The sequence below is a fragment of the Sciurus carolinensis genome, chromosome 14 (assembly GCF_902686445.1).
Source record: "Sciurus carolinensis chromosome 14, mSciCar1.2, whole genome shotgun sequence".
Lineage (NCBI taxonomy): Eukaryota > Metazoa > Chordata > Mammalia > Rodentia > Sciuridae > Sciurus > Sciurus carolinensis.
Window position 1 is genome coordinate 23082810 of NC_062226.1, and position 16932 is coordinate 23099741.

Sequence of the window (16932 nt, forward strand, 5' to 3'; positions counted from 1 at the left end):
TAGCCTGTTCATATTATCAAACTATTATTACTTTGTTGTGGACCCAACAATTATTACCAAAAAAAAAGATAGAAAACTATAGACAAATCCATGTATAACTTTAATAGCAGATACACTAACAAAACACATTCAAAAGAATGGTCTACCAAAACAAGTTTATACTAGAAATGAAAAAGGAGTTTAAAGTTAGGTATTCCATCAGTATAATATATTGCTTCATTATAACGAATAAGGAAAATTGTATAGCTGCTTAAATAAGACAAAAAAAATGTATTCATTATCATATAAAATAGAGGTTTTGTTTTGTTTGTACCAGAGATTGAACCCAGGGGTGCTTAATCACTGACCACATCTCCAGCAGCCCCCATATATATAATATATATATTTTTTTTTTTTTTTGAGACAGGGTCTTATTTAGGGCTTCACTAAGTTGCTGAGGCTGGCTTTGAACTCCCTATTCTCCTGCTTCAGCTTCCCCAATCATTGGGATTACAGGCATGCACCACCACACCCAACCCAGCTAAAATAAATTTTCAATAAAATTTTAAGCAATTAATATGCATTGATATGCTGACACAATACAAAATGTTTATCTTAAATCTGCAGCTGCTTATGAAAAAACAAGATCATTTTATTAAACCTGAAAAAAGAAGAGGATGCTCAGAATTATTCATATTAACATTGTTCTATAAGCTTTAGTTCTAATAACAAATCATGAGATTAGAGATAATGAGTTTGAAAATCATCATCATGTTTAGATTACATATCTACTCAAAATATAGAATAAATCTATCAAAAACTTGAAAGTTCACTAGTCAAAAGAATAACAAATAAACAGCTTTTTTATGTACAATGATAAGCAGGATATATGGTAAGAAATCACATTCAAAAGAACTAATATATATCAGAATAACCTTAAACAGAAGTGTGTAGAACTTGTATTAAAAAAAAAATCTAGAAAATATTAGAGAGAGGCAAAAAGGAGCAGTTGAACATTTGTATACTATTTTATCAAAATATTCATTTCTTTCCAAATATATGCATAGACAAAATACCACATCATTCAGCAACCTCAAAGGAAATAATTTTTGCCCTTTTTCTTGGGAATTAAGGAGTAATTCCAGAGTTTGTCCAGAAGAATATATAGTCAAAATCACTAAAATAAGTTTGAAAAGGAAGAACAATAGAAATAGTGAAGAGAAAGTAGCTTTTCAGTTTTTAAAATATAAACAGAGATTGCAAAAATTAATAGTAGGCAAATTATCATACAAATCAAGGGGATTAAATGGATCCTTAAACTTACAAATTTGATGTGTTATTAAGGAAGCACCAAGTATCAGCTGAGAAAAAGGGGGATTTATTCAATAGACCATATAAAAAAATTAGCTAATCCTTGAGGAAAACAAAAAAATTAAATTTTTATGTCTTCAATTCACACTGCACACTGAAATGAATTCTTCACAGATTTTCAACTAAGAAATAAAAAATAAAACCTAGAGAAAATCTACATATACTACATGTAAATAAATGCTAACCAATCTTAGAACTTATTAAGCACAAAAGCAAAGCAAAGGTCTGGGACTGTAGCTCAGTGGCAGAGCACTTGCCTAGCATGTGTGAGGCACTGGTTTGATCCTTAGCACCAAATAAAAATAAACAAATTTTTAAAAAGGCATTCTGTCCATCTACAACTACAAAAATTTTTTTAAAAAAGCAAAGCAAATATTTTAAGAAGAAAACTCAGTATCTCAGACTGTAAAAATTAAAGACATATTCACCCAAAGCCCCATGAATAAGCAATAAAAAAGAATAAAATCTTCAACAATTTTGAGAACCAAAGTGGTGATTTTCTTACTTTGTAAAGGGCTGACCCTAAAGAAAGGATACTGAATCCCACATAGTCATTATGTCTGGACCACACATTTGGCTCTGATTTTCCTCTTGATTAAAGCAGAGAAATCCGGGCAGGCACATGGCTCACACCATACAAAAATAGAGACAAACTGACTTCTTAGGGGAGAAGGGCTTTTGCTGGTGCAGATTTTTGAAAGAAGTAATTCAGGGAGGAGTGTGAGGATGAAGTGTCACTACTGTCCTTAATGCCCAACTCTCTTCCTCATAAGTGGGAAGAGCAACACTCTTGCCATAGAAATAGAGAGTCAGCACATACAAAGTGCTGAGAATAATGCCTGCACGTAGTAGATGCTGAACACCCACGAGCTCTGATGGATGGGAAATAACCACTGAAGACAAGAGCAGCGAGAGCAGTGTTGCCATTAGAATCTCTACTGCAACAGATGAGTGTGCACCGGGGCACACTCACACACAGGTTCTGCCTTCAGCCCTAGCCTTGATTTTTCCTTTCACCTAATTCAGCTGCTATTCTTTACTTAGGCTGAAGAAACTGTGAAGGGTCAAGGCCCCATATATAACAGTGATTTTAGGGAAGGTGTGAAAATCTTTCTCATTATGTACTCAATTCAAGATAGCACCAAAAAGCCCAGGACATAAAAATTGGTTGCTGAATAGATCACTTAATTGATGAAAGATGGGATTGAATGTATTTTTTTATACTTTAAATATATAAGATAATATTCTGCAAACCCAATATGGGTGCTCCAAGCAAATGATAAAAGTCACAAACCACATTGATTAAAATATCAGAAGTTTTTCAAGGTTTTGATATATTGGCAAAAGAACTAGAGGTAACAAAAGAGATATAGTGCTCAGCAATATTTGCAATACTTCATGTATTATCACATGCGGTTAGTGATTTATGTTGATCCAAGGCAGCACAGTTTTGTTTTTCTTGGGTACAGAGAATCTGTGGCATTTCTAATTTGTGGGAATGCAAATAATGTTGTCTCATTTCCCTACGATAGAACGCCATTGCTCCACCTTTCAGAAGCCCAAAGGTGTCATCATATCACCTCCCAACTGTGGTAAGCAGCCAGCTAAACCGGGGACAATATGTCAGCTAAGTTGCCACCAAGGTTTCATTTTATCTGGAGTCAGAGAAGTGAGATGTACCTCTTCTGGAAAATGGAGTGCCAGAGTTCAGACAGCTGTGTGTAAAGGTGGGTCTCTACGTTGGTCAGGTTTGAAACCAAATTCCTTAATCATAGCCCATGAGTCTGGCGTATGACTGTCCCTCTTTGCAAGTTGCTGACAGTCTATGATAAAATGGTATTGCCCCAATATGTACTTTGAGGATTTCTGGTTCAAATGGTGGATTTGCAAAATCTAATTCTAAAATGCCAGACAATGACAAAAGAAATAGAAAAATAAGGATCCTATTGGTGCTGGAAATAAGGTAACTTTTCCTTCAGGAGATGAAACTCTTTGAGGAATTTCTGGTTCACAGAAAGCAGGTAAAACTGAATTGATTAAAACACATAAGAGCTCTTAGCACTTTGAATCCTGCATCTCATTACATCCACAAGAGGACATATTTATTTTCCCTGAAGCAAGAGCAGATTGTTAGGGAGAAAGAGATTTTAAATACAAGTAAGAGTTCTTCGAAATAAAATTATCAAGAATATCTCTAAGAGAAGGAGAAGAGGAAAATACAGAAATGGATGCTATTGAAATCAGTATTATTTATTTGAAGAACCAAGCTGAGAATTCCCTCAGAATGGAGAAGTGATGATCAAGGAACTTGAATATCCCAATTCGTCAAACCAGAAAGGTAGACGTTAGGAGATGTCAGTGACAGACAGAGAAGCCTCAATGTCTGCACAATAAGGAGTACCAAAAGCAGGGAGGAAAGGGGGCGAAGAAGGAATTTTCCTCCCACAGGAGAAAGTTTCCCTGAGCTACAGACTTAAACACTTAGCCCAGAAATCACCCTGGAATCTTGAGCTGGCACATCTTTACTATTCCTAGTGACATTTCTGAGGTGTGAAGTGAATGAGAAAATCTTTAATACACTTCATGAGAGAAAATTTTTACCCAAAACCAGAAGAATCAGATTCACATTACACTTCTTATTTATAGTTCTAAGTGTCAGAAGGAAACACAGCCATGTCTATAGGATATGGAGAGAAAATAAATAAATTTTTTCTAAATGCAGTCAAGCTATAATTATCTTAAGTATGAATGAAAAATTAAAGATATTTTCAGATTGCCAGAGTCAATGTGCATCTTTGTAGGGGAAAAATTTTTGTTCAGTTATAATATACTCTGAGAAAGAGAAAACATAAATTGAATAAAATTTTAAAGAAATGAGAAGATATGAGACTAAATGAAATCAATTCAGATACACCAGTTATTAGTTACAGAATACCTAATTTAGCATAAGTTAAAGTAAAAGATGTATTTAATCTACAGGACATATAAAGAGCTTTAAAAAATTAACACTAAGACATACCCTAATAACTCAATCAATAAATGTGCAAAGAAACTGAACAGACACTTCACAGAAGAAGAAATACAATAGGTCAACAAATATGAGAAAATGTTCAACACCTCTAGCAATTAGAGAAATACAAATCAAAACTACATTGAAATTCCATCTCATTCCAGTCCATTCCAGAATAGCAATCATCAAGAATACAAGCAACAATAAATGTTGGTGAGGATGTGGGGAAAGGCACATTCATATACACTGCTGGTGGGACTGCAAATTGGTACAACCACTAAGGAAAGCAGTTTGGAGATTTTTCAGAAAACTTGGAATGGAACCACCATTTGACTCAGTTATCCCACTTCTAGGTTTATACCCAAAGGACTTAAAATCAGCATACTACAGTGATGCAGCCACATCAACATTTATAGCAGCTCAATTCATAATAGCTAAACTATGGAACCAACCTAGGTGCCCTTCAACAGATGTGTATGTATACACAACAGAACATTACTTAGCCTTAAAGAAGAATGAAATTATGGCATTTCCCAGTAAATGGATGCAATGGAGGATATTATGCTAAGTGAAATAAGTCAATGCCAAAGAACCAAAGGCCAAATGTTTTCTCTGTTATGCAGATGCTAATTCACAAAAAGGGGTGGGGGGAGAATAGAGGTAATTTAGACTAGACAGAGGGAGTGAAGGGAGGGGAGGGCGCATCAGGGTAGGAATGATAGTAGAACGAATCAGACATTATTGCCCTATGTGCATGTATAACTACACAACCTGTGTCGCTCTACATCATGTACAACCAGACAAAATAAATAAATAAATAAAGGATGTATTAACCATATAATCAGAACTTAGTGCCACTTTGGCTTATGTGGATCTGTAAAATGTTAGCACATTTAATGCATAATATATAGTGTAAAGTTTCACACTGTAAAACAACATCATTAGCTTTAGTTTGTTGTTTTGACAATACCTTTTAGGACTGCTAATTAATTCTGCTTGACTGCCTCATTTTCTCAAGTGCAGTTTCTTACTACCACAGACATTAATTTTTTTTCCTGTTTATGTCTTTATTTCATTCCAAAATATTTACTAAGCTCCCAGAATAGCCCAGGCACTGTGTGAGACACAGAAAAGAGGTATCCTGACCTTCAAAGAAATTAAATTATATTGGGGGAGAAAATTTGGTTTTAAATAAAGCATTGAGTTTTATGGTTGGGCAGTCTAGAGGACTGGGGGAACTTGGGAAGCAAGCACTTAGACAGACTGGGAGAGTCAGAGAAAGCTTCTCGAGGAACTTTGTCTAAGCTGAGAATCAAAGGACAAGCAGTAGTTTTCCAGGTAAAGAGTGCAAATGTAATTCAAGTGATAAATGAACATAGACAAAGGCCCAAGTAAAAGAAAGATCATGGAACTCTCATGGGCCTGACAGGAATTCAATGTGGATTGAGTTCCACTAGGGGGACTTTATGAAATGAGGCTAAGAGGTCAGAGGTACCAATTCAGGAAGGGCCTTGTAAGTCATGCTAAGGTAGGCTCTTGGGAAAGCACTTGCATATTTCCATGGGATATAAAAAAAAGGGAGTCCTAAAGTGTTAATATAACCAGATTTTTATGTCTTTCTCACATGACTTAGAAGTATGAATCAGGGTATTAATCAATTGATGTATTTTTCTGGGTCAGATGTGGAGGCTCCTCAAATCAGCTGCCCCAAGGACATAGAGGCTAAGACACAGAATCAGCAAGACTCCGCTAACATTACCTGGCAAATTCCAACAGCCAAAGACAACTCTGGTGAAAAGGTAAGGTTTGCATAAATATTTGCATTTTTTCAAATGGATTCTGAATATAGTGCAAATGTGTATAATACTGAAAATTTACTACTCTAATAATAGCAATGCATTACTGTGTTCCCTACTTAGAAATGTGAGTTCCTCGGCTGATAGAAGAGTAATCAGCTTTTAATTTTTAACTAGCAATCTCAAATATGATTCTCTAAAACTGGAAACTTTTCATCCCATCCCATAGATTTGCTATATTTCTGTTTCCACTAAGATTACTTGACTAAAAAGTCATTTCTTCTTACTAGACTCTGAAGTCCTTCTAAGAAAAGAAAAGATGTGGAATCCATCTTAATTTCTATATATGAACATTATTTTAAACTTTGAGCCCCAAATGATTGTATATTGGCCAATCTGAGGTAGCTATGCTATTGTTTCTAATTCAGCTGATCTAAATTCAGTGTTATTTAGAACACGGTATTTTAATATTAAACATAGAGCAGCTTGAGATAATTATCCACTGGATACTAGGAAAGGAGTTCATCTAGGAACTTAGTTCCCTCTTATATCTATATTGTTACTGTTCAGATATATGAAGTTACTCTTAAATAGTATATTGTTTTCACACCTGTGTATCTTGTGCCAGCCAATGTCATTGGGGTTAAGAGCAACCCCAAAAAGTAACTGTTCTGATAATTGTGTTGAATATACTTACAATCAAGGCAGCTATTAAATCTGCTTTTTAAAAGTGAAATGCAACTTCTAGGGTTATGTGTGATATGTTTGTTAAGCTACCCAGAAAAGCACCAGGACATATCTCAGGTTCTGAGCAAATTCACACTAAGGATATAATTGCTTGTGCACTGATGCAGGAGCCATGTACCTATTAGTCTCTAAAAAAGATATCCAGCTCAGACCACCAAGTAGGAAGCAGCAAGTGTTTCTTCATTTCCAATTCCTGCTCTTAGGCAGGGTCTCAAAAGCTATGCCAACTTAAAACCCAGGCTGTCTTCCCTTGTTGCAAGAGAATCAAGTACTCAGTTACTCAGAGTTGTCTCTGCTTCCCTAATTACCTCCTCTTTGCATTCACTCCTTGTGCATAACTCATGCAACCCAAATTATATGCATTACCAGAACCCCAACCCAGCAATTTGCTCTTTGTCATCTTGTTCAAATATTTAGACTTATACAAAACAGTATCACTAGAAGAGATTTTACTGTGAATGTGTAGCCCGGAATGTGTAGTCATTTTAGAAAAACTCTACACCCACGATAGGAGTGGATATGAGAGGCAGTGGAGCAAGGAGAGAGAGCACACTCTGGTTTATAAGCTCCCATGTACTGCAGAGGATCCCAGAAGACCAAGAAACTGCTTGAAAATCTATGGCACATCTATTTTCTTTCTCATATTCAAAAACACAGGCATTGAGTGAGAGAAAAGTCCCTAGTCCCACCCAAACAGAGTCACACAAAGGAGGTAAAAATAGTAAGACAGGTGCTTAGGCATCCATCTGCAGACTGTCACGTACAGTACACCTGAGAGCACTACTGTGGACAAGACTGGCCAGGGTAGATGTGCATGTTACAGAGAGACAGAGGTTAAAACCTGAGAAAAATTAACTCTTAAGAAATGGGCAGATAAAACTAGGTATAATCAGGCATCAGGGAAGGAAAAGACTAGAAAAGTCTGCCATCATAAAACTGAGAAAAGAGAACATTTCATGCCAAAGGGAGTTGGTCAACTCTGGCATATACTAGAATAAAATGAAGTTACACAGGACTGAGAGATGTAAATGAGACTTTGTTATAGTTATCTTTTGTGTCACTGTGACCAAAACACCAGAAAGAACAACTTGAAGGAGAAAAAATTTATTTGGGTTCATGGTCTCAGTCCACAGATGACCAACTCCATTGCTCTGGGCCCAAGGTGAGGCAGCACATCATGGGGAAGGGCCCAGCAGAGGAAAGCTGCTCAGCTCACAGCAAGACAGGAAGCACAGAGAGAGAGAAATGGGAAGGGGTCACAAGGAAGGTGCACCCTTTTAGGGTACACCTCCAACTATGCATTTCCTCCAGTGACACCCACCTGCCTACAGTTACCACCCAGTCAGTCCATTCAAACCAGGATGGACTGATTAAGTTACAGTTCACCTAATCTAATCACCTCACCTCTGAATATTCCTGCATTAACAGGAGCTTTGGGGAAACACCCCATTTCCAAACCATAATGGGTTTTGAGCCCCCAAACTTAATACTGACCTTAATAAGATCTATTTTAACAGAGTAGAACATGTGGAAAACACATCATAGTTGGTTCAGGAATGTAGAATTCTGTTCAAAGAAATTAACTGAAGAAAAGAAAGGTAATGATTCCTGTAGAAGGGTTTTTTGTTTTATTTTCTAATGTAAAAGACACTTAAACTTGTTTTTATCGATGACAGGATGGATCTAGCAGAAAGGAAGAAGGTGAAGGAGGAGGACAGAGGGTAATTTGTCGTGAGAGGTCCTTAGGGATGCAGACGGGAGGGAGTTCTGAGGACAGGAGAGGGATTTACGTTAGACTCAAGTAGAGCAATGTCTTTCAGGTTCATTGTGGAACAAAAGGGAAAAGGGGCAAATTGGGAGGCAACAAGGGATGAGGGGTATCTTGATTTGATGATTTTCTTTTTCTTTAAGACCATGGGGAAGGAATAAGTAAAATAAAATGCTTCAGTAGATAGATTGAAAGATGAAAAACATTGGTAAATCAAAACCACTATAAATTAGGAAGGATTCTGGGAGAAATGAGCAGATGTATGAGACCACCAGCTGCCACTCCTGACAGAAATCGTGAAGGTAAACTTCAGAGACCCTGAAGGAAGATGCTGAGGACCCAGTTAGAACTCATCTGACTTTATGGAATGGGAGATGATAGACCCACGAAATGCCCTTAACTTCAGGTCAAAAGGAAGGAAGATGGGGTCCCTGTGCATTAGTAGCATACCCGGGCTGCTAGGCCGAGAGCCTGAAGTCACATACTCACCCCTTCTGAAGGTTCTGGGGAGAATCCTTTCCTTGCCTATCTCAGCTTCTAGAGGTCACAGCATTCCTTGGACCAAGGAGAGGCATCACTCCGACCTCTGCTTCTGTCACATCTCTTCCTTTTCTCTCTTCCCCTCCTGCCTCCCTTGTTATGGAGCTTTGTGACTACATTTAGTCCACCTGGATGATTCAGGACCATTCCCCATTTTATGATTCTTAGTCACATAGCCTAAGTTCCTTCTGCTGTGAAAGATTACCAGTTCATAGGTTCCAGGGATTAGGATGTGGACTTAATTGGTTCAGGACCACTATTCAGCCTACCACAACGGAGAAGAGCTTGAATGTGCTTAAAAGAAAAGAACCAGTCGAGATGGAGACGTTGACTATACAGGGAAAAGAGGAGACAATCCATTGTATGTGACTCCTGGTCAGAAAATGGTCAGACCCAAAGTATACTTGGAAGAATTAATCAGTGTGAGAAGTTGGAAGGGAGTGAAAAATTATTTAAAATGTCATTCTGAGGAGGAGGAGGAGGAGGAGGAGAGAGAGAGAGAGAGAGTAAGAGAGTAAGACCAGAAAAATACAGTATGATTGGTGGATAATGATGGGGGGGGTAAATTTGGTGATGATAAGTTTATAGTGAGATGAAATCTGCACTACTGTGTAAATTTCTTCCAGAAGAGATATGACCTCTAGTATAGGCACAAAAATAATAGATAGTTGGGTTTTTCTACAATATAGGGTATTAGAAGGAAAAACAGAGAGGTAAGGCAGTTTAAACTATTGACCAAAAAAAATTGTAATAATGGATCATGAAACATGAAATTGAAGAAGGGCAAGAAAAGAAAGGAAGGAAAAAACTAAGGATGCCTCTGTAAACACCCTGTGCTAAATCTTTGACTTTATCTCTAATTATTCCCTAAGACAAGTTTCAAACAGGGAAATTTCTTAATGGAAAAGTAGGATACTAAATTACATGTACAAAGTGAACAAAACTATCATTCTGGAACTTATTTTAAGCAAGCTGAATTGGGAGGTGCCAATAGAAAATAACTATTTTTCTCCAGTTTTCCCATGCTTTGGTTACTTTGGAGCATACAAATAGTTTCTTTCCGCAAGTAAAATTCACTTTCAAGGATGAGGAAAAAGAATCTTGCTATTTACATACAAACTTGAATCTTGAATCCACTTCAGAGTTTTTCCCTCCTGTAGCCCAGAACTGGCCTGAGTGACTTGGGACGAAGGAGCTATGGATGCTCTTTCATCCCTCCTGTATCTTCCCTTCCTCTATTTCTGGTTTCTCTAGGGTCAGAGCCCCAGTGATAATCAGAATAATGGCTACCCCAGAACCTGTGAATATTTCCTTACATAGCAAAGGGACTTTGCAGACCCCATTAGAGATTTTGAGATGAGAGGATTAACCTGGAATACCCAGGTGAACCCAATTTAATACTCCTACTCCTTAAAAGAGAAGTGCCTTTCCCAACTCTAGAGAGAGATGCTATGACAAAACAAGGGTCAGAGACATGCCAAGTGAGAAGGGCTCTCCCTGCCATTGGGAACTTTAGAAGGTAGAGGGAGGGGCCATCAAGGCTGCCAAAAGTCAGCAGAGGCAAGGAAACAGATTCAACTTTATTAACATCTTGATTTTTAGACCCGTAAGACCCATCCATGTGTCTGACCATAATAACAAATAATGTTGTTCAAGCTGCTACATTATAGAAATTTGTTATGGCAACAATAGGAAACCAGTACAACTGGGAAAGGAGTGTATTCCATGAAAGTTTCAAAAGTCCTTCATTTAGCTAATGCTCTATTGTCCTCGCTATATTGCTGATGTACTTTGAGAAGCACATATATTCCTCTCTTGTCCAGTCTGTGTATAGATTCTGCAGGAGAACCTGCAGGGGTCTCTCCCTGTACAGTTCCCTAAGATGGAGATGCACTCTGGAAGGACCTTTTGCCCACCTCTTCAACTCCAGCTATGATGTATCCTACAACCTCTTTAAATCTCTAGAATATAGGCAGAAAACCTCAAGTACTTCTGTCATCTGCCTTGGTGTAGGGTCAGAGCATCCCTCCTCTCATGCTGCCGTAGTGCTTGATCAAGCCTTTTGCCTGCAGTGTTCATCAGGGAGAAGCAGGTACCTGTCTACATCCATACATGTCCTGAACTCCAAAGGATGGGTGTCAGTCTCACCCACCACTCACCACAGTAGTGGGAATCGATGGGCTTCTACTGCCCAGAAAGCCTCCAGACTGGGAATGGGATGTGGTCTTCCCTTTATGTAGGCACCCCACCCCTCCCGATGTTCTGTGGGGTGCTGTTTGAAGTCCATCCACTCGATTTGAGGCAGTCCCCCTCCACCACTTCTCCCCTCGGAGAAGAGACGGGGAAGGTCCCAGCACTCTACCCAGGTGAATGCTCCTATTTGCACAAAATCTCTCTGCTCATGTGAGTGCTGGGGTGCAGGACCTGTTCAGCCTCTTGAGTGTAAACTTCCTGGTCCTTTGTCCAACTGTAAGGTCTCTCTTTGGAATATGGCATTACTTATGGCATAATTTTCCACTCTGGTATGCTAATTGCAATTACTTATAGAAGGAATACATAGTTTTTAATTAAAAGTTCTTAAAACTGCACAACACATAATTACCTCATTAACTGTGGGGGGAAAATAAGATTATCTGTTGAGTCTCTTCCAAATTATTAGTTTAACTTTTTAGCCACTACAGGTTTCGTTGGTATAACCTGGGATTTTTTATTCCAATTAGTTATTGGCTAATTATTAGTTTCTCATATTATGTGTTTTCCCTTCCAAAAATTATAGCCTTTGCCATCTGTTCTGTGGCCACATTTATGGCTATTTTTCAGACTTAGTCTGTATTTACATAGTTTGGGGGTTTGCTGGAAATTCTTTCATACCATCACTTTCTCCACTTGGGAGGGATTTATTGTGTTTCATTTTCTGTTTAGTATGTTCAAAATTCTTCCCTTCAGAAAAAGCATTTGTGTAGGAGATATGTTTACCGAGTCATTGCTTATACGAGAATATCTTTTGTTTCCAGATTAGTATTTAATGACTAAGAGAGTTTGATGTAAGCTGATTATTCTCCTCTTTAGGTGATCTTCCTGAAAGCTGTGGGAATCTTTCATTATATAATAAATTATCTGAGGTTTGTTTACATGTTGACTGTTCTTCATTGATTTTTCCTGGTGTAGCTACAGTGCTTTTTGTCTACAGTCATAGCTTTCTTCAGTTTGAAGTTTTCTTCTAATGATATTTTTCCTAATTTGTTCATTCTATTTTCTTTTTAAGGAATACCAATGGTTCATATGCTAGGTGTCTACTTACTATCTTCCATAGCTGGTATTGATTTCATGATTTGTACTTCATGTTCTGAATGAGTCTTTTAAACTTACTTTTTATATTCCTGTGTTAATTTCCTGGTACTAAATCATTATTTAAATGAAGTACCCAGATATTAATTCACTCCCCACACATACCATTATCTGATATACAGTGGTGTACAATAGGTTATTTAAAAGGTACCTAATTACAATGCAAGGTAAAATGTAGAATATTTAGCTATATATCTTAATGAGAAATGGAAATGGAAATTAAAAGAAAATATGAAGTATTGGCTTAAAAAGAAATCAAATGGATGCCATATTTGTGGATGGAAAAATCAAGTATTTATAAAATAAATGTATATTAATAATCTTCCCAACATGATATTTTTGAAATTTGACAAAATTATTCTAAAGTTTGAAGTAGAAGAATACACACATTAAAGTATTCCAAAGAATTGGAAAATGAATCTCAGTGTTAGAGCATGTGCTTAGCATGTGCAAAGTCCTGGTTTTAGTTTCCAGCACAAAAAGTTAGAAAAAATAAATAATGGATCTATGAGAAATAAAAATATCTTACACAAATAAGCAAAATGTGTGGTGCTGTACCATAATGAATGACTAACATGCATATGGATTTTAAAATGTCATAAAGGAGGATCAATTAGCTTACAGTGAGTTATTTTTAAATGTGAAGTTATGCTCTCAAATTTTACCAAATACAAAATATATTTCCAAATTATATTTAAATCACTAACAAAGATACCACAAGCTGGGCATGGTAGCACATGCCTATAATCCCAGCAACACAGGAGGTTAAGACAGGAGGATGGTAATTCTGAGGCCAGTCAGTGCAATTTACCAAGACCCTGTCTAAAAATAAGAATAAAAAGAGCTGGGGATGTAGCTTAGAGGTCAAGCACCCCTGAGTTCAATCTCCAATGCTCAGGGGGAAAAAAACGATACCATCAAATATATTTAAATGCTTATCCAATCCCTTCCTGAATGGCTTTCTAAGTTTATCTGACATATTTTCTAAACACAATGGAAAAGAAACATATTTGCATTAGTATTTTTAAGAATCTCTGAATTGAAAAACAAACATTAAACCAGAAAAAAAAATGCTTTACACTTGTCAAAGATTAGAATATTTATTATACAATATGCTAATGTAATTTTAATTACACCACAGTATTCAAAAAGATGAACATATAATTCGAAAAGAAAAAAATACATTGTAAAATGTAAACATGAGAATTTAACCATAAGACATTAAGAAACTGGGACTGGGAATGTAGCTTGGTGGTAGAGAGCTTGCCTAATCCTGGGTTGGAAGAAAAGGAAAGAAAAACTGAATTAAAATAATGATCTGGTGTGATACCTTTTACTTACCAAAGAATGATGGCATTTAATGTAGCTCGGGGAACGAGAACACTGACATTATAGCTGTTGACAATGAGAGTGAAAATTGTTACCATAGTATTGGAAAGAAATTTTGTCTTATTAATAATTATTAATAATGGTTTGGGTTAATTCTGTTCATAGAAATCTACTCTGGGGAAATAATAAAGGTATTTTTAATTATCCATGTAAAATAGTTCATTCTGGAACTACTTCCAAGAGTAAAATTCAGTATCAAAGTAATACCTTCCAACAGATTTTTCTTAAAGAATTTATCATGTATTTGTTCTACATAACATTGTGGAGACATTGAAAGTCATCTTAGGTTCTAAAGACTATATGGAGAGCATAAAAATGTTTAAAGTATTATTTTTTTAAAAAAGAAGAAACAACATTTCTATGAATTCCAACTTTATAAATAGAATAGTCTGAAAAAAAAAAATACCACAAGGCTGTGCCTCATCCCCCCACTCTCCTATATGAAATGTTGTGTCACTTTAATAATAATTTGCTGATGATATATAAATCAAAAGGGAATGAATATGCTATTGACATTAACTTCCAAAATGTTTATTTTTCTCCAAAAGGTGTCAATTCATGTTCACCCAGCTTTTATCCCTCCATCCCTTTTCCCAATTGGAGATGTGGTTATCACATACACAGCAAGGGACCTCTCCGGCAACCAAGCCAGCTGCACTTTCCACGTCAGGGTTATTGGTAAGTCTCCTTCAAATCCTGTGAATGGGCTGCAAAAATAATCCAGTCCCCCTTGGGATTTCCTTCTTTATCTTCAACCACTTCCTGTCCACTGATCCTTCCTGCTGTCATGGAAACCTGCTCAAGCCACTCTGAAACCTACATACCTTTGAACTATCACCTCATCTCTGATTTCTTAGCTGTATGTTGCCCTCTCTCTCTTTGTACCTGCCAGTTATTCTGAGTCACTCAAATCCCCTTGGCTTCTGTCCCCTTCATTCATACAATCTACAGTCATCAATGATCTCTGGTATTATTCTAACTCTACACTTTTCAGTCCGTATTTTATATAATCTGCCCTCAGATTTTGAATTCTTAAACATATCCTTTTTATCAAAACTTTCTCCATTCCTTCCATTCCTTTCTCTCTCTCTCTCCTCTCTTTGTTTTCTTTCTTTTTTCTTTTTCTTTCTTTTTTTGGCACTAGAAATTGAACCCAGGGGCACTCAACCACTGAGCCACATCCCCAGACTTTTTTTTTTTTTCCTTATGATTGGGTCTCACTAATTTGCTTGGGGCCTCACTAATTTGCCGAGACTGGCCTTGAACTTTCCATTCTCCTGTCTCAGCATCTAGAGCCACTGGGATTACAGGCATGCACTACCATGCCTGGCTAGACTCCTTTTCTTGAGACCAACTCTCAAATGTTGGTCATCTCCAGGGTTCTAGCCTTGGACCCCATCTCTCTCTCTCTCTCTCTCTCTCTCTCTCTCTCTCTCTTTCTCTCTCTCTAGTTTTCCTGAGTGATTCTGTTGACTGACAACTCCCAGATTTCAGATCTCTTTTGAAATCCAAACCTACATATAAAACTTCCTCCTAGACTTTTTTTTTATTAGTGCATTATAGTTATACATAATTGTGGGGTTCATTTTGACATATTCATAGATGCATAAAAAATAATTTGCTCCATTTCAATTCCCTGCACTACCCCTCACCCACCCTCACTCCGATCCCCTTCCTGTATTCTGTTGGTCTTCCTCTATTAATTTATTTTTAAAATTCTTCCTCCTGGACTTTCCCATGAGGATGTCCCTTGGGTATTTCATACTCACTCAAACCTAATATGTTTCTTAGCTCAGAAAATGATAGAACCAACACATATCTACCAAGCAAACACCTGAAAGTCATCCTAGACTCCTTCTCCTCCATTACCAATATCTGATGAGTTATTGGGATCTAGTGATTTCACCTCCTTAATATCTCTGAAATCTGTCCCAGTTTCTCCATCCTCACAACCACTACTAGAGATCAGTCTTTCTTGTGGTGGATATGATTTATTGCATCATTTCCCAATGGGTCTTTGTACTTCATCAATTCACTAGACACCAGTGACCCACTATCAAAATATAATGTGTGGCAAGGTAGAATATATGGTGGTCTTCAGTGGTCAAGAATATGAACTCTGAACCCACACTGGTTGGATTCACATCCAGCTTTGCCACATAAAGTCAATGTGATCAGTCAATTCTGTGTGCCTCAATGTTTTAGTAAACTTGTGTTACTGTGACCAAAACACCTGACAAGAACAACTTAGAGGAGGAAAGGTTTATTTGAGGCTTATGGTTTCAGAGGTCTTAGTCCATGGTTGACTGACTCCAATGCTCTGGGACCAAGGGAAAGGCTGAATGTCTTGGGGGAAGAAGGGTCCAGTGCAGGAAAGCTGCATATCTCATGGCAGGGTCAGAAAGCAGAGAAAAAAGAAGGGGCTACAGGAAAGATGCAACCTTCCTGAGCATGCCCAGTGGCCCACCTTCTCTAGCTATGCCCCACCTGCCTGTAGTTACCACCCAGTCAGTCCATTCAAACTAGAATGGACTGATTAGGTACAGCCCTCATCATCTAATCATTTCCCCTCTGAATATTCCTGCATTAACAGGAACTTTTGGGGGATATCTCATATCCAAACCATAACACTCAGTTTCTTCATACAAAAGTATGATTAATAAGTGTACCACCTTTTAGTGTTATTGTGGGGCTTTAATTAGCTAATATATATAAAACACTCAAATTATTGCCTGACACATATCTATCTCTATGTAAAACTAGATAATAACATTAACATTCTGCTATATTCGTCTCAGATCTATTTTCAATGTTTATTTTTAATTTAACACATTAAATTCATTTCATTTGGAGAATTTTGCATGACTTCTTGAAATAACTAATGTCTATCAAACGAACTCCTTAGCCTGTAAATTCTAGGTTCTGGTAAAGTAGATAAAAGACTCGAGTTAAGAAAATAACAGCCTGACTCATTTCACAATGCT

At 37.2% G+C, this 16932-nt stretch overlaps 1 protein-coding gene across 1 annotated transcript in view; it reads left to right on the forward strand.

Annotated features, from left to right (window-relative positions):
* Svep1 (sushi, von Willebrand factor type A, EGF and pentraxin domain containing 1) overlaps window positions 1-16932 on the forward strand; it is a 200233-nt gene that overhangs the window by 71381 nt on the left and 111920 nt on the right. The window contains exons 7-9 of the mRNA XM_047525742.1: window positions 2883-3077; window positions 6041-6159; window positions 14497-14626. Coding sequence (XP_047381698.1) covers window positions 2883-3077; window positions 6041-6159; window positions 14497-14626 — 444 coding nt within the window. The remainder of the gene's footprint in view (window positions 1-2882; window positions 3078-6040; window positions 6160-14496; window positions 14627-16932) is intronic.